The 19,135-nt window shown below is 39.1% G+C and overlaps 1 protein-coding gene and 1 pseudogene across 1 annotated transcript; one reads left to right on the top strand and one right to left on the bottom strand.

Moving 5' to 3' along the window:
• Window positions 1-5,469: 5,469 nt before the first annotated feature.
• Window positions 5,470-6,546, bottom strand: LOC148593361 (uncharacterized; annotated as a pseudogene).
• Window positions 6,547-8,506: 1,960 nt separating this feature from the next.
• On the top strand, window positions 8,507-15,172 carry LOC104573561 (natural killer cells antigen CD94). The gene is made up of 6 exons (XM_088531318.1): window positions 8,507-8,666; window positions 11,252-11,350; window positions 12,924-13,019; window positions 13,324-13,478; window positions 14,404-14,522; window positions 14,896-15,172. Exons 1-6 carry the CDS (start codon window positions 8,540-8,542, stop codon window positions 15,014-15,016), a joined length of 717 nt encoding a protein of 238 aa, XP_088387444.1. The 5' UTR covers window positions 8,507-8,539; the 3' UTR covers window positions 15,017-15,172.
• Window positions 15,173-19,135: the final 3,963 nt, after the last annotated feature.

Below are 19,135 nucleotides of genomic sequence, written 5' to 3' on the forward strand. Positions count from 1 at the left end.
CATGCTATGGCTGTGGTGAAGTGCTGCATTTCCATGCCAGACTACAGCTAAAAGGCCTCATTCCTCTTTGTGCAGAGCAATCCTATGGTAGGGACTACAGCAGGTGGAGTCCCTGTGTTCCCTAAGGAACTGCAATTGTTACTTATTCTGATGCAGTCTAAACAAGAAGCTGAGAACTTCAACCCAAATAGTATGATCAAGGATTATTATGGTTATACATCAGGGGAAGAAGCCATTGGCAGTAACAGGGGAAACATTTAGTGACTGGTGTTATTGTAGTGATACAGGTTTATTCCTTTGGCTACAGGTTGCCCTTTTACTGTCTAACTTTTGCCAGAAGGGCTCCTGATTCTTTTCCTTGGCACTGCCAGTCCCAAAGTAGGTATTAGTAGGTTAGAAGGCAAAATAGCCCAGTTCTTGAGATTCTTAAACTTGTCTTGAATTGTAGATGCCTTGAAGTATTTGTTTTCAGCACTGATCTAGGACAAGCAATGAATAAATCATGGTATATGGATATGTTCGTGATTGAGTGGCAAGAAATTACATGTTTCTCTGTTGAGCCTGCTTTCTTAGTAATTACTAGACTTAGATAATTTTATTTCTGTTCATCTTTGGCAGATATTCTTGTTCATTTATATTTATTATTGAAGGTGAGAGACTAGAAATAGATTCCTGTTCTAGGAGAACAACTGGTTTTATTCACTGTATCTTACTGGCTGTGTGTCTATTGCAGCAAGTAAGAATTAATTCCATAGCTATTTTGAAAACACGGTGCACCAGTTGCAGCACATATATATATTTCTAGATGTGCAGCTGACAGATCTAGGAATCCAGATCTAGGAATGCAGATTCTGCTGGAGTTTTTGCCTTTTTGTTTTCGTTTTTGTAATAGTGGTTTTGTGCTGTAGTAAGAAGTGCATTTAATTGAATGGATCTTTCTCCTGATATTTGATTTTTCTGTGTATTTTTATGAGTACAATAATAACTCATGAACTTTATGTATGTCTATCAACTTGGGAAAGGCCTACTTTTTTTCCAAAATGGATGATGAAAGTGTACAGATGACATCGAGAGTTGAATTATTATTGACATAATTTAAATCTGTGGATTATTAATCAGTACTGCCATGCGAGACCTATTACAGAATTTTACTTCTGTCACAATATTTTCTTCTAGTTGACACCTTTAAAATATTCATACCCCAGATTATAGTCTGTTACTAGTAAATGTTCTTCAGAAGTCTCCTATAATATCCCTTCTTGTCTTCATTTAGTTAGGAAATACAAGTCATAAGCATTTTCTATCAGTAAGTATGACAGATACTACATGTCACTGTTCTTACAGATACCCCTTCTCTTTACCCATTCCAAAAAGACCGCATCTTTCTTGATGACTGGAAAACAGAACAGTGCCAACTATTCTGGGTGTGGTGCCACAGTTGCTTTCTATACAAGCACTTAAAATTTGCTACCTCTGCCTCATACACTTTTCTAATTGAACTAATATGAGATTTTCAAAGACACATTTTCTAAAATGAAGCCATATGGGTGGTTCCTAGTCATACTCAAAGCAACTACTACACTCAGGTCCCTTTCTGTTTGAGATGTTCCTGACACATAAGCTCTCAGCTTGTATCAGAAGTTTCTGTCTACCAATTCCCAAATAGCCAGCCTTTCAATATACATTTTTGAGTTTCATCATGTTTCTATTATTCCATTACTTAAGCCCTTTCTGGAGAATGAACTGTAGTTGCATTTTTTTTCTAAACAATAAAAGTCTCTCTACATATCTCAGATTTAGACAAGAAATTGTTCTCATATTTGCACTCAGCACTGGCAAATGACAATGTTCATGGCCCACCAGGTCATCACAACACATTTTTAGATACAACACAAAAAGTACATACTGACCAAATTTCACAGAAAGGCTTCTTCATAGCCAACAATTTGTTGAAGCCAGCTGCTTGTATCTTGCTAAAGTTGGAATTCTCACATTTATACCATTTTTTATACTTCACAAAGCCTTCCATTTCCTCACTCTGTATAAGAATCTGTTAAGAAATGGAGAAGAGACAAATAGTCATCATAGAAAAATATAATTATATAGGTCTTATGTTAGTGCTTTATTTTACTGTCTTCATTTTAGACCTTATATATGGTTTCTCTTCTACATTTATAACTTAAGACAGTCAGGAGTATTAGTTTAGCATTATATTATAGTAGGCAATAAATAAATTTAAAGGTGCTAAATTTCATAATCTCTATGGGAAAATGTAATTTTCAGAGGTGCTGGATGACAGCTGGCTCTTTGAACTCAGTGAATAGACTCTGAAGGTTGAAGCCCTTGAATGACTAAAATAAGGACTGAGAATAAAACTTTCAAAAATGTCAAATTTATTTTGGTGCATAAAACTAATGAATTATTTTAAGCATTTACAGTTAGATGTGTTTTTAGCAATGACACTTCCATATACAAGCACATTTTTTAAAAACAAGAGATCATACCAATTTTTAGTATTCCCCTATGAACAATAAAAATGTTTGAGTATTAAAACTTATGACAATTTTTGCTCTGGTAATCTTTCCAGAAGTGTTTTATCTGATCAGTACAACCCAATTACTGTTCATCGGGCAAGCACAAAAGGGCATCTGTAACCTAAAAAGGGTGTTCAGAGTTTGGATAAATAAGAGTTTGGATTCTAGAAGCACTGGCTTCATTTTGGATATTTTGTTTTACAGCATATTTTTCTGTTGTTCAAACTATATAGCTGATCCAATATTTTAAAGGTTTTTTTTTTTTAATTTAAATTAGTCATTTTGGTTTCACCATTAATATAAAAAGTGTTTATGTTAGTTTTTAGGTTAAACAAAAGGAAACATGCTAAGACAAAGCCTAACTCTCAATTTTGTTAAAATCTACTCACCAGAACCAGTTGTAAAAAAGGTGATTAATTCATGCTCTTGCCCATTTTCGTAATTCGTGGCACTCCTAACTTCGAGATACTGTAATTCAAGTTACTGTAAAGAAGCATCATGGGCATTACTGCTAATCATGCAAGTTCTGCTCCATTCATCTTTTTTGCTCAGTTACAAAAATTGTACCAGAAACTGCAGACGTTCAGCTTTTGTCATATGCATTTATGGTTTTACAACCTTGCAATGATGCCAGTGGCAGTGTTAAAGAACAAAACGAATAGGGATTTAAAACTCCTTAAATTATCTGTTCTTCTGTTCCCCCTTTCATTAAGAAGTTTTCCTTCTGCCTTTCTGCCTGAAGTAGATTCACTGAAATTTCCTCATCAAATCAGGAACAGGCTGTCCAAAGAAGAGGTGGAGTCACCATCTCTGGCAGTGTTCAAGAAATGAGTAGATGAGGCTCTCTAGGACATGATTTAACAAGTATGGTGTTGAGGGACTTATGGTTGGACTCAATCTCAAAGATCTTTTCCAACCATAATTATTCTACAGTTCTATGAATCTAATCAGTATTTGGCTATTGCTCTAGATTCCATCTCACGGTCTCAGTTACACCAGCTGTTTCAAAAATTTCTCTACAACAATTTTTGGATAGTATCAATAGCTTAGAAAATAATCTTTTCTCAAAAACTTTTTACTGTATATTCTCCAAATCTGAGTATTAGTATATGGTTTGCTTCACACCATAGACCTGGGGAAGTAGAATTCCAGAAAAGTCAAAAAAATGGGGATCAGGTGTCAAAACAAAAGGAAATATCTTGCGAGAAGTGCATTTTATCAGTAGGCCTTTCTGATCTGGGGACATTGACCTCCCAGGTCAAATGGTCATTTGGGGAACTTGGCATGATAGACAAGAGCCAAGGCATTACCATACAACATACAATACATACAGATGTTATACCAATCCAGAACATAGGTGCCATCTTTAGGACAGCAGCACAATTTGCCAGTTTTAATTGGTGGGTCTAGTTTCTGATTTACTTTAGTGCTTTCTGGTAGGAAACTTAAACTAAGATGTGATCATAAATTCGGTGTCGAACACTGATGCATAAACCAAAACAAGACACAAATTGTAATTAAGAAATGTATTAAATTCTATGCTTCAAGTCTGACACTAAAGTAACCTAAGACTGTTATTATTTTCCAGAACCAGAAAAGTTCTGTCAAAATCCAGACAGTTATACAGAAGTGGCTGTGTTTTCTTCAGAGGTGGCAGAAAGTCCGAGAAAATACAACTGGTAAAGAGGAAGAAAGAGAATACAGAAATTAATGAAAGAGGAACATGTCCTTTTTATAATAGCATGATCGAGCAAGATCAGCTGTATTTTGTTATTATGTCTCTACTAACTCTCTAGTGTATACTAATATACCAATGTGTATACTATATACTAATATTGTTTATACTATATACTAATATACTAATATAATAAGTACAAAACGTTGATCATCTATCTTTTTCTTTTGAAGAGGAAGCTTTACTTTCTACCATCAAGACAAGGCAAGAGAAGGCAAGGCAGGGCAAGGAAAGACATGGCAAAGCAAGGCACGGCAAGGAAAGAGAAGAGAAGGCAAGGCAAGGCCAGACAAGGAAAGACAAGGTGAGGCAAGGCAAGCCAAGAGAAGGTAAGGCAAGGTAAGACAAAGCAAGAGAAGGCAAGGCATAGCAAGATTAAAGGAAAAACAAGTGAAATCAACTGTGGACAAGGGAAGGCAAGGCAAGGTAAGGGGAAAACAAGTAAAGGCAATAATAGGCAAGGCAATAGAAGGGAAGGCAAGTCAAGCCAAGGCAAAGGAAAAAGAAGTGAAGGCAATTGTAGGCAAGGCAAGGCAAGGCAAGGCAATTGTAGACAAGGTAAGGCAAAACAAGCAAGGGAAGAAAAGGCAAGGTAAGGCAAGGCAGGAAAAGTTAAGGTAAGGCAAGAAAAGTTAAGGCAAGAGAAGGCAAGACAAGGAAGGGAAGAGAAAGTAAGGCAAGGAAAAGGCTGATCGTGAGACTTCTGCCAGCTGCTTGTAGAATGCCTCAGCTGTCTCTTCATCCTGTCTGGGTGGTCTATAGCAGATTCCCACCAGGCTATCAGCCTTGCTGGCCCTGATCCTGATCTATAAGCACTGGACTTTTCCATCACCCACTGGTGACCCATGCATTCAAATCACTCCCTCACATACAGCGCTACCCCACCTCCTTTCCTTCCTTGCCTGCCCCTTCTGAAAAGCCTGTAGCCATCCATTGCAGCACTCTAGTCATGACAGTGGTCTCACCATGTTTCAGTGATGGCAACTATGTCATAGTTTTCCTGACACGCTGTAGTCTCTAGCCCCTCCTGTTTGTTGCCCATGCTGTGTGGATTGGTGTAGATGCACTTCAGCTGGGCTACTGGGCACTCCCCTACTCCTGGCATGCTGCTCCTAGGCTCAACCCTAGTAATCCCAGTTTTATCTGCCCGGATCCCTCTCATTCCTAGTTTAAATACCCCTCAATGAGGCTCACCAAATCCTAGGCATGGATTCTTTTCCCCCTGAAAGACAGGTGAATTCCATATGTTGCCAGGAGGCCCAGTGCCATAAAGACTGCCCCATGGTCTAAAAAAACAAAATTCAAGCACTGTCACCAACCTCTCAGCCATCTGATGAGTAGGTGGTGTTTCCTGTTCCTCTCAGAGTCCTTCCCTGACACTGACGGATACAGAACACCACCTGCACTCCATCTCCCTCAACTGATCTCCCCAGTGCTCTGAAGTCCCTTTTGATGGACTTCAGGTTTCTTTTGGCAAATTCATCGCCTCCAACCAGGAAGAGCAATAGAGGGTAATAGTCAGAGGACTGTACAAGACTTGGGAGGCTTTTCATGATGTCCCTTACGTGGGCCCCAGGGAGACAGCAGACCTCCCTGTGGGAGGGGTCTGGCTGGCATACTGGGCCCTCTGTTCCCCTCAGAAGGGAGTCTCCCACAACAATTACCCTTCTTTTCTTCTTAATAGAGGCAGTCTTAAGATGTGAGCTTGACTGCCTCACCCTAGACAACTCCCTAGATGGACCTTGGTCTGTATCCTCATTTGACTGTCCCTCCAGTTCCAGGGCCTCATACCTATTGTGTATGGTCACCTGGGTAGGTGAGGTGAGCTGGGAGGGAATTCTCCTGCCACCCTGAGCAGGGTGTTTCCTGTTTCCATTTATCCTTGTTTCTTAATTCTGCCCCCTCTACCCTATGGCAAGAGGGTAGGGGATCCTCAGATGGTTTAGGTGTGTTCCCCCAGTGCACTTCTTGAGATGACTGCAGGGCGTGACTCCACCAACCTATCTCTCACATTCTCTGATGGTCCTTAGCCTTTCTACCTCCTCCTTTAGCGATGCCACCAGGCAGCAGTTCATCCATTTGTTCACACCTGATGCAGCTGTTGTCTCTGCTACCCCGTTGTAACACGGAGAAGCTCAGATACTCTGGGCAGCCAGAGACCTGGACTGCTGCATGTACATGTGGCAGCTCAGGCTGTGTCTCCACTCTTCCTGGGGCTGGCTTTCTGCTGAGTAGACACCACAGTTTCGGCTGGTCCATCACTGAGATAATGACCATGGGGAGAGCAGACCTGCCTCCTCTCTGCCTGTCTGCACATCTTGCCCACCCTGACTGACACACTGTGCCGCTCTCCTGGTTGCTCACACTCCCTAGGGCTGCTCTTGTATATGCAGGGGTTGGGCTGCCACGTTGCCTCAGAGCCGCCTCTGGTGCAGGGCTCTGTGCTGCCCACTCAGGGCTGGGGGCTGGGGCAGCCTCTTGCTCCTTGAGCTTTCCTGCTTTGGGGTTGTGGGCGCAGTTATGCTCCTCGAGGCAAGGTTTCCTGGCCAGGCTCCACTTCCCTTCGAGGCATGTCGAAGGCAGGGGAAGGCAAGGCAAGGCAAGCCAATGCAAGAAAAACGAAAGGAAGGCGAGAGAAGGCCGGGCAAGGCAAGAGAACACAAGAGAAGGCATGGAAAGTGAAGGGAAGGTGAGGGACTACAATGCAAGGGAAGGCATGGCAAGGCAAGGCAAGACAAATGAGGGTAAGGCAGGGCATGGCAAGGTGAAGCCACACTTGCTGGCTTACAGGGTTCAGAGATATTAAAATAATAAAGTGGCTTTTATCTCTCTTATTATAGTGTCTTTTCATTCTCGTGATACAACTTTTTAAATGTGCACATGGGAAGAGGAGCAGCTACCAGGAAAATTCCTCTTTTGCTTTACTTCTCCCTGACCATGTCATGCCTGGGGAAGTGTTTTGTTAAGGAGTGTCAATTGCTACTTTATGACTTTTTAGAAATATAGTTCAGCATTGGAGTAAGGCACTAGAATGAGCCTTGTGAAGGTGTGGAGATTGGGGGAGATAAGTTATGTCTGAACTGTAGTCTCTGCCCTTGAGCACTTTCAATAGCAGAGTATCTTCAGTCTTGCCTGGTCTTTCTTCAATCCAGGCTGAGTGACCATGTGAGTCCTGCTAAATTCCTGGTTTCATCATCCTTTTAGCTCAGCTTTTCTCCTCAACCTCCTCACTTTGAATCTTCCTTTCTTTCTTAATTTCTTGTCTCAGCACTCTATTTCTTCATTCTCTTTTCTGCCCAAGGGTTTCTTTTCACCTCATCCTACCTGACAATCTCCAGAAAAGAAATGTCTGGTCCCCAAAGGACTTCTTTTCCTATGCATTGTTCATCTGTTTTCAATTAGGACCTTCTCCTTCTAAAATATCTTGCTTTGTAAGACATAAACTGACTAGTTGTCTAGCTTTTTCACTTGCTGTGAGTACAACTCTTCATTACACGTGACAACAGAGACCATTTATTTTGAATCCTCAGAATTCAGGACCAAACTGCATAAACAGACCTGTCAATCTTTCTTCACTAATCAAACACTCTAATCCTCTCCACCTGCTACTTGCCTTATAGATCCTATTTGATTATTTCACCAGCTTCCGAAGTATGGGGATTTTCCCTGAACAGTTCTCTTCCTACATCCTGATAAGTAGTTCACAGACAAAAACTGCACAGAGAAAGAGAACCATGGCCTGAAATAAAGTAAATGGTATTTGTAGTATTTATTTCAGTGAATGTTTGCAAAATAATGCTGTTTTTCATGTCTTTCACAATAGTGTTCTGCGATGTACCCCTCTGTTTTCAGTACACCTGCAATGGTGTATTTGTTCAGACCCTTGAAAAGTTATTTTCCATACCTTAACTCAAAATAACAAGTATTTCTAAAGCATCTTATTTTAAGGAAGCAGAAAACCTAGTGTTTGCTATGTATTCATAGTCAGATCAGGTGGGTATAAATGAAATAACTTTAGGTTTCAGTCAGGAATCAAGATTCCCTGATCTTCACATTCAAGTGCATGTTCGTTCTTCACAGTATCACTTTAATTTCTAAAAATACTTTTAAAATGTTACTGCGATGCAGTAATCAGCTCAGAGACAGCTTCCTTTGTGGTTTCACTAGAAACATAGAAATATCAGCCATTTTCATTGTTTCCACACTGGTATTGCTGCAGTGTTACTACCAAAACAGAGCTGTCTCATGAAACAAGTGTAACGAAGCACAGATGGAGGATGAAGAAGGCTACACTGCTTTAAATTTGCAAACTTCAACTTCAGTTATTACTCATAGATATTCAAGTAACAACAAATGTTCTGCAATTAATGCTCCAGGCAGTTTTGTTACAGTAGACAGTAAGTACTTCCTAAATTCTTTATCTAAACTGGAATATAACTTGGCACATAACTTGGAACTGGCACATAACATGCTCATGTTAGTTGATCTAGAATTCTTCTAATCTTTATAATATATTCTTATATAAATAGTCTTGGAAACAGTGGTGGGAGTGATCATAATGGAATCTTGCATTATAGGTTATCATCACAGATTTTTCTGAAGGCTTTGAGATTTCACTTATTTCTCCATTTACTTCAACATCATTGAAAATAAATACTGCCTTTGATAGAGGTTTTATTATTTTTATCAGACTCCTTTGTAACAGCAGGGAAATTGAGGGAAAAATGCTATCATTTTATTTGAAAATGTTTGCCTTGAAATTGAAGCTCTTTGTTCAACCATGGTGAATAAATAGAACCATGGCACTGGTTATGACAGTATATTTTTATGTGTTTATGCTTAGAGCTTTTCTTTAGATGGTCTGTTAACTAATGTGTTGAATTGTGCCTGTGGAATGCTGAGTTTATAAAATAATGACTTTAATACTGTTGCTGCTGCTCCAAAATTTAGCAGGTTGCTTTTGTGTGAAATAAATATCTTTTATTGCTATTCACAGTGTGGGTCACAGTGTGTTTGTGTGGGACAAACACACTACTCCGGTGCTGTTTGAAAAAGATACAGGTCTATGCACCAAGAATGATGATTCAAAAGGAGGATGGGGCAGCTGTAGAGAAACAGCAGCTAGAAAACCAAGGATGAAATATTAGATTATGGGACCCCAACAATACAGTCTGCCAGATGGAAAAAGGGTGGCATTATGGGAAAATTCCTTAATAGTCTCTTGATATACACACATATTATGTAAAGTAGATAGGCTCAATAACTTAAAAAAATAGGTTGAAATGGACCTCTAGAGTTAATCTATTACAACTTGTTTTTTTTTCCTTCTCACACGGGATAGCTCCAAAGTCTCATCAAGTCAGTCAGGCATTTATCTACTTGAGTTTTAGAAATCTCCAGGAATGGAGAACTCACAGCCCCTCTGGACACTCACTCCAGTTCTGAACCACTCTTAATGGAAACATTTATTTCCTGCTCACCTATTGCATACCTAATTACAAGTTTCCTGGATCTAATTTGTAACTGACATGTTCTGTCCTTTTGCTGTGTCTCTCTGAGAAGAATCTTGCTCCATCGTCTCTATAATTTACTTCTAGGTAGTGGAAAACTGAAAATAGATCATCCTTCAGCCTCCTCTTTCCCTGGCTAAATAAACCCAGGTCTTTCAGCCTCTCTCTCTAAGTCCCAACCACCTGAGTGACCCTCTCCTGACTCTCTCGAGGTAACTTATATCTCTCTTCAACCAAGAGGCCCAGCATTGGACACAGTACTCTAGATTTCTTCTTTAGGAGTGTCAAGTAGACTGGAATAATTGTTCCCCTTGATCTGCTGACTATGCTCTTGCTAGCGCAGCCCAGTGTTGCTTAGACTTTACGGCACACGGGTGATTCATGTTAAACTTCTCTACCAACACCCTGAAGATCTAGTTAGTCAACCCATCACCTGTTTTATTATATGGGATTCTACTGCTTCAGGTGCAGGACATTTTTCTTGAACTCTGTTGCACTTACAGTTCATTTCTAAGATATGTAGGTCCCTTTACATGGCAGTCTTACCCTCCATCAGATCATTACCCTCCACTTTGTGGTCATTTGTAGTCTCTTGAAATTCCCCAAAGTGACAAAGTCTATGGGCATCATCCACAACTCTGAGTATGTACGTTTTAGTTGCCCACTCTGGACATATGGGTCACCTCTGCAGGCTGATTCTCACACCTTACAAAAGGTTGGACCTCTGGAGGAACTTGCTGTGAGGCACATGACTCAGGTAATAGTATTTGATGTCCATAATAATATTTAGTTAACATGAATATATAAAGGTATATAGGTATAAAGGATTATTACAGAAATACTTTTACAGAAATTACAGCAGAGCACTGCTCTGCAAAAGAAACAAAAAAGGTAGGAAAATATTTTAATTGGGGGATAGTCAGCTAGAAAATTTTGATGAACTATATTCTGGATAATACATTGGACCACGATGGAAATTTAAAGAAGGAACCTAAAGAAAGATTTAGAGTTTAACATTCAAACATTGTAAGCATTTATAAATGCCAATCACAGAGTCAGGAATTAATTTTGTATACGATGAAGAGTGTTTTGACACTAGATAGCAATTTTTCCACTTTAAAATTGAAAAATCTATTATTTATTTTGTTATTTCCAGGGCTGTAGGAACTTCAAAATCTAATCTGGTTGCTTGTCTTATGAAAAGGGTATGTTTCTAAAACAACACCAGAGCCACAGCTGATAAATATTCTCAGTGGATAAATAGACAATTCTGAAGGAAAAGGAAAGTCCATTAAATTCAGAACAATGATAACAAAAGCTTCTTACTGAAGAAAAATGAGGCTCTGCAGAATGTGCTGAAGGTGGACTGCTGATATCAAAGAGGAGGGAATATCACTTAATCGTGAGGAATGGTGCTCCTCATTGATGATTTTTTGTTGTTGTTGTTTGTTTTCTTTTTTGCTTTGTCCTAGGAGTCTCTTCCTCAGTTTCCATTTGGCGACCAGTGGCTTTCATTTCCTTCACTTTGTGCCTGCTGTTGCTAATGGGGCTGGTAATTCTGCTGGCCCTGTGTAAGTACTGTGACCTCCTGACTTAATTTGAAATCAGTGAGTTACAGCAGTATGGCTACTTTATCTTCCTCACTGCAGACTGACCCTGCAAATATCTATGGAAGTAATACAGGAAGACTGCAAACAATGAAGTCCTCCTACAAGCAAGTCCTTTCATTGTGTGCCAGATCAAGTCAGATCACTTAGATCAGTATTTACAGCCTCTAGTCCATTCCACATTGACCATGGGATAAACTACTAATTTTAACAATATTCACATACTATCAACTTAAGCTGCACTTAGAGGAGTAAAAAGTCCTACTATGTTTCTCAAACACTTAGCTTTCATTGTCAGAAGTGTATGAGTTCCAACTCGTCTACCTGACCAACAGTGCCTCCCTGTGACTGATACTGGCACATTTTATTAGCAACTTTAGATGTCTTTCTTGGATTGCAACCTTTCCTGCAGTGAGAAAAATCTTGGCATCAAACTGTAGTAATTTGTGCATTGTCCATCTATTACAGTATGCTTTCCTTAGAAACATTTCGGTTTAACAAGATGGCTGCACACTGTATCTGACAGCAGAGATAATGAGTGAAGGAGTGGGGAAGTAATGACAAGTGACCAGAAAGAACACCAGGTGGCAATCCATAGCATGTGGGAAATGTTGGCTCAAAGCCAGCTCTGCAGGCTTCTCATTCAACCCCATGCAAAATGGGACTGCCACTGACCCTATATAACCCTAAACAAAGCCTTGCCTCCCTGAGTTTCAACATCTCCAAGGATGCAGGTGCCCTAGGTATCATGCACTATTATTGTGCTGAGGAACCTTTCCAAGAGTCCAAATTGCATATCCCAAGCAACGACACCCATTGTTATATCTTCTGCTGCTACTTCAGAGGCATTTGGCTCCCTCATCTTTGTGATTGTTCTTCAAGTAGTTGTAGGCAGCTGTTAAATCTAGTTGCAATTAATTGATGTTTGAATTCCTTCCTTCCTTCCTTCCTTCCTTCCTTCCTTCCTTCCTTCCTTCCTTCCTTCCTTCCTTCCTTCCTTCCTTCCTTCCTTCCTTCCTTCCTTCCTTCCCTCCCTCCCTCCCTCCCTCCCTTCCTTTTCTTCTTTTGTTTGCTTCTTTCCTTTCTTTCTATTGTAAGAAGTCTCCGCAATAACAAATCATGCCTGGTCAAAAATCAAATGTCCCTTTGAGAGTCAGTTTTGATAAGTGATTTTGATCACCTCCAAATACAAAGACCCAGTTATGCCACAAGAAGGTAAATGTGCATAGTTTGGACATCTCATATGGCTGGAATAAATGCAATGCGGATGGCTAGCCAACCGGTGTTTGCTTTTCCACCACTTCCAGAATTAGGACAGGCAATGATAGGATTAACCCTTGTTAATTAGCCCCTGCCAAAATCATCTATCTTCTTCATGATGTTCCTATTAGAAAACCAAACGCAAGTCAGTACACACAATGTTGGATAGGTAAATGAGGCAGACAAAAATTTAAAGAACCCCAAAAGCTACATTTTAAATTTATTAAAAAGAAAAAGAAGTTTGATGAGCATTTTTGTTCTAAAGCATTTGTTTCAGTTTTTCAGGTTTCCAAGGATTCTGAGGAAGGAAAGAAACTGCAAGAAATGAGGGACATGTTGTGTTTTGAAAGGAAGGAAAACAATAAGACTAATGGTAAATATCATTTATCTAAATAAACTCACATCATTCCACCTTCAGAGTCCATTGGCCAAGTCAATGTAAAGCCATGGGGAAAATGTTTGATCAGCTATTCCCTATTTTGAACTGTGGTAGTATTCAAAATATGGATATGTGGATACTAACACTCACGCTGTGATTCAGTGACTTGTATGTCACAGGACTATGAAGATCTCAGCTAATTTATGGCTACTCTTCATCTTCTTTTCTCAGTCAAACCAGTAGCTAAAGCCCCCATGTTCCTTGCTGATCTGCATTATAATGTCTCTCTGATTTCTAGAAGCAAAGTGCACTCTCTGTCCAGCAAGCTGGCAAAACAGTGGAGCTGACAGCTGTTTCTACATTTCAAAACAGAAGAAAACATGGAAGCAAAGCCAGGAGTTCTGTTCCTTGAGAAATTCTACTCTGGTGGTGCTAAAAGACAGAACAAAGATGGTACTGTCTTAACAGCTTATTTTGAAACAATAAATTGCAAGTATTAGCATGAAGGAGAGATTCAGCATCTCAAATGCATATTTTTCTTACCTATGTCCCCAAGTTTTCTCACTGAGAATTCCAAAGCTAGCATCTAGGTTTCTAGCATTTATATTAGATCACTAGATCTAGAGAGCACCACATTCACCATTGATGCTGGCTGCAATGCAAAGTGACTAAAAAAGGTAGAGTTATATTATGATGGCTTATAAATGTTTTTGGAACTAATAATTTTAAAGTATCATACTAATTTTATTTGATGATGAATAATAATCTATGATTTGCTGACAAGGACATGTTTTCCCTTTTTTGTGCAGACATACATGGGAACCTCATTTTTATCAGCTATTAAGCTTTTACACCAAAACCAAACATCCTTACCTGCCTTTTGCTACACAAAAACTTTAAAAGGAAGTACATTTTCCAATCTGTGTAAGAACTTATTTTCACATGTTGGATATATGTAACTTCAGCTACACTGAGATCAGACCAGTTTAAGTACCCTGTACAATTCAGATCTTGTGTGGATCCATGAATATTCTACTAAGCAGTAACAAATCATCTAGAGGATATGAATAGTTGCTGCAGCGATTCAGTTCAGGATTCAGTAACAATTCCTATTGGTGAGGTGAATCAAACTCCAGGCTATATTGGCTTTGTTGGCCAGATCTCCACTCATTTGAAGTGGAACTTAAGGACTGCTTCCATGTATGTTCCAAACTGTAGACACCTATAGGCAGACCAGCTAAAGCTCAGAGCAGTTCTTATTGGCCACATGCATTTGAGGCTCCTCTCTACATTACCTCCATTAGTTGTTACACAATCACAACTGTGAGATAAAGAAACTTGCATTTTATTTTTAAATATTGTGTTGATTTTCTCATAGCTACAGGTGTCTCTGCCACAGGATCTGCAGTTTTACTGGGTTGGATTATCATATATCTCTGAAAGGAATGGCTGGTACTGGGAGGATGGGACAGCTCTTGTGAGAGAAGTCACAACTTGGTAAGCCTTGGTTACTTAGGACAAGTATGGTTCTAGTCAATAGGCCCCAGTAAAAATTTTTAAACTTATGATTCTGCTTACTTTTCCATGTTTTCTACCTGTGCTATGACTAAGGAACACAGACGTCATAGTACCTTTGATAGATATGCTTATATCTGTCCTGTATAACATATATGTATGTTCCTCTATAAGGAAAAACAGCAAAATATAGCTGGATCACAGGCACATAAGGGACTACCTAGCACAAATAAAATAATCCAAGGGGTAAATAACTCTACATTCCAGTGGTAAATCATTTTGATTACAAAGAGCCCAAATATAGGATACCTGACATCACTGGGATATCATTAAGTTGTATTTTTAAATTTTTCAGGATTGTGTTATATGAACACAACTTCTGTGCTTCCTTATATGGACAGATAATTTACACCAGTAATTCCTGTTCAACAAAGCAATTCTGGATCTGTGAGAAAGGGACTGTTCATTTCACCTGAAGAAGTATTTCAAGAAAGGACACAGCCTCTGTCAGTGTGAGATAAGATCATTAGCAAATAAAAGTTTTGAATACGTGTTTAGTTTTATTTGCTTATTTTGCATCTTTCTCAAAATGTTTATTGAAATGGATGTGCCATTAAAGACTAAAACTTCCACTTTGCCTCCGTCTTCACTCTTAGCTTCACAATAAAAAATGCAAGCCTAGGAAACTGCTTGGAAGAATTAGCTATAGTGAAGCAATGATTCTTGAGTGATCCTCTGAGAAAACAACTACATAGTTTCACAGATCTCTATGAAAATAAGTCTTTCTTCTTTTCTCAGTGCCTTACATTAACACCTGCCACAGTCAGAAACCATTCCCATTTCATCCTTTATGATTTTACTCACCTGAATAATCACTAAATACACACACTAAGTACAGTCCATCTCCTTTAGACCAGTTTGCCTAGTCAGGTCCTCTTTCTTAAATAATTCTGCCAGCTTAAATAATTCTGCCAAGGAACCTGTATGAAAAGTAAAGTTAAATGTCATGGCTGCATTAAAATATTACTGGATTAACTCCAGTACTATCACAACTTTCATTGCTACACAAAGCAAAGTGAGGATAGCAATAATGTGCTCCACACAGATCTTCACTCTGCAATTACTCAAAATAGTACAGATTCTATTGTCGGGAATCTTACTTATGTTCCTGGGTTTCATTTACACTGCCTGGGATCTCTGGAATCCAAGATACATAAGGTGCTGCATGCGCATATAATGTAGATACGGTAAAAAAACTTTACACTTCCTGGAGCAAAATAATACCTCCAGATTTCTGGGTGGAGTTTAGCTGCATGAATTCTTTTTAATTTTGTATCTGGCAACGGACATCTTTGTTGTATTGTGTATGTGTACAGTCCTTGTATGGATATGTTCTTTGTATATATGTGTATAAGCCTTGATGTTTGAAAACACGTTTTTCCTTAAACCAAGTTAAAAACAATACTCTGTTTGTCTGTCATATTATTTCCTTTGAAAAGATTCTCAGAATGACGCCATTCCTTAGTAAACAAAAACCCTTTAATGTACTGGAAGATATTGGTTAACAGATCCACTGATGAACAAATGCTCCATAGAATCAACCTCTTTTTTACCAGCATGATTGACCAGCAGAACCAACTAGAAGTTTTCATTGTTGCAGTGGAATGGGTATATGTGAATGTAAACTGCAGTGTTTCATCTGTTCAGATCTTTCAATCCACCAAGCTTGAAAAATATTATTTACAACTGGCAATTGAGCAGCTGCCTTTAATCCCTTTTTCTTTCCATAAACCATTTATGAAGATTTTTTCTTTTTTTTTCCTTTTTTTTTTTTTAATAATCTGCTACATGCACATCTTTGATGGTTTCTTTCTGCAAATGGATGCTAGCTTCTGGGTTCCCTGCCAACTTTTAAGTTTTAAGGCTTTTTAAGTGAGCGTTCCCAACAAATGCAGTAAGGTCAGTTCAGTGATGGTAAGTTGAGTACACTTTTTATTCTGTTTCTTTGCCTGAATGCTGTGTCCTTTATAAACTATTTCCATACCTTCACATAGTAAAGTTCATTTAGCCCCAACCCAAATCTTAGCCCTATGAGCTTGGAAAGGGTCTTTTCCCTCCTTAAAAGTGAAGTGATACAGAGTGAAGAATTTACAGAACTTGTATTTTAAGTCCAAATAGATCCATTATATCAGTCAGATTGGCTTCTATGTCAGGCCAATCTTATGTTGATTTACCAGCCTGGTGTCATGGTCATATCAGGTTAGATGGACTATGTCAGACAATACACCAACACAGAGGGAAATACTAAACCTGACAAAGCAAGCAAGCAAACAAACAAACAAACACTATATAATCTGAGCATCAGTCAACTGATAAGAAATTGACCTTGCGAGTGCAGTGGTGATACACGCAATAATGAGGGCAAACATTGCAATTTCTCTGTATGAGAAGACTAGTAGCTGTAAAACAGCTCCCCAGCACAAATGTGGCATGGATCAACAGGAGCAAAGCAATAGAGTGGAATAGTGACAAAGATAATGAGTTCACACTATGCCTATTTCAGGAAGATTATTATATATTAAATTTGAACTTAGCTGGCAAAGGGCAAAATCAGATTTCCACTGAGTAGAGATGAGTGAGTTTGGTACCCAAAATGACCTCATTACAATGATTTCTTTCCAAGTTTGTAGACCTGCTCCTGCTATGAATGCAGGGACATACTAAGTGAACAGTGGCAAATTGCAACAAGAAGCAACTAACAGAAACTGTAATAAGTGAAATTCCAATTAGATAGAAGGTGAAAAGTCTTTGCAATGAGGGTGGCCAAATACAGGAACAGGAATCCAAAGCACCTGGGTGATCTCCAACCTTGGAAACTGCACAAACTTGGCTGGACAAATCCCTAAGCAACTTGATCAGAGTTCAAAGCTGGCCCAGCTTTGAAAAGGACCTTGACCTAGGGAATTTCCAGAGGTTTCTTCCAAATGAAGTTACTTAAGCCATTATATCTGTATTGTGCATCTTTTCTTGGCAGTGTTCAAACTCCTTTGCACAGGTCTGTGTTCTGGCTAATGTATCTCAAGTTTTCAGTTGGAGAATCTCACTAGAGATCTACTCTACAGATCTCCATCACTCTAATCCTATCTCATCTATCATATGGTATCTTCTCTTAACAGTGTCTTGCAACTTTCAACATCTTGTTCCTCGAACTAGGTCTTTCAACTCTGTTCCTGTCTTCGCTTCGTCTGCTCTTGCATTTGTTATGCATTGAATTAAATAAAATTTTACTGATCTGAGACATTTTAGTAGATGAAATGCAAGATCATCAACCTTTCAGAAACTTCTTTCTTGGCATCATGACTTCAATACATCCTATAGCATTTTCCTGTTGTAGGGAAGTCCCAGGGGAAAAAAAAAAAAAAAAAAAAAAAAGGTCAGAGTTCATAGAACTATGCAAAAAGCCTAGCACAGAGTTAGCCACAGTTTTACAGAGTGGAACGTCCTCTTACAAGCTGGATGGTGCAGCAAAGTTGAAACACAAAGAAAGTGATATCCAGTCCATCCTTCTCTTTGTATTTTTTCTTCTCTTTCCAAACTAAGAAAGGGGGGCAGCTGATGCTATTTCCAGTGGTACGCTATTGTTCCCTTGGACATTTTCCCTAAGAATTGTCCTGAGTCCCCACTTTGTACTTGTAAATCACAGAGTCACAGAAAGATTTAGTTTGGAAGGGAAGTTCAGCTGTTCCAACCTCTTGTTCAGAAGGGTTGATTCCATAGTTAGATCAGATTGCCCAGATCTCCATCAGGCAGATTAGAAAATATCAAAGGATGGAGACAACACATCCTCTCTGCACATCTGTTCTAATATCTGATCACCCTCATTGTGACTTTTTTTTTCCTTATTCCAGATCAGAATTTCCCTACCTATAATTTATGCCCATTACTTCTTTCCCTTTCACTGTATACCTCTGAGGACAGTTAGGCTCCATCACCTCTGTTGACCTGTTTTAGACAATGGGAGGCTGAATTTAGATTCTCCTTACCCCTCTCAAGGATAAACAAATCTAGTTGTTACAGTTTGCCCAAGCACGGCTTCACTCCATATCCTGTTTATCTGTATCTTTCTCTTCTGGACTGGTTTTAGTATTCCAGTGTCTTAGGGGATGGTTTTTGTACCACAGCGCTCAAAACCGAACATAGTAGTCCAGTTGCATGCTCGCAGATGATGAACAAAGGATAATTACCACCTCCCTTGCACTACTGGATTCACTACTAATTCGATCCTGTATGCGGTTGGTCATTTTTGCTACAAGGGCACACTGCTTCTATTTGTTGAATCAGTTATCTTTTACTTCAAACTTAGATTTTTGACTTGGTAGATGAGAATTTTGCTCTGAATTGAATCCCTAATTTTTTAGCCCTTCGCACTGAATAATGAAAAAGTCACAGAAATAAAGTTAATCTTCCTTTACCTCATATGTAAGCTCAGGAAGTGTGGGTTAGATGGGTGGACAGTGAGGTGGATTGAGAACTGGCAGAGCTCAGAGTCTTATGGTCAGTGGTGCAAAGTCTAGTTGGAGGCCTGTAGTTAACGG

Source organism: Tinamus guttatus, unplaced genomic scaffold (genome assembly GCF_059628265.1).
Source record: "Tinamus guttatus ecotype Peru unplaced genomic scaffold, ASM5962826v1 Tinamus_guttatus_pri_ptg000408l, whole genome shotgun sequence".
Taxonomy (NCBI): Eukaryota; Metazoa; Chordata; class Aves; order Tinamiformes; family Tinamidae; genus Tinamus; species Tinamus guttatus.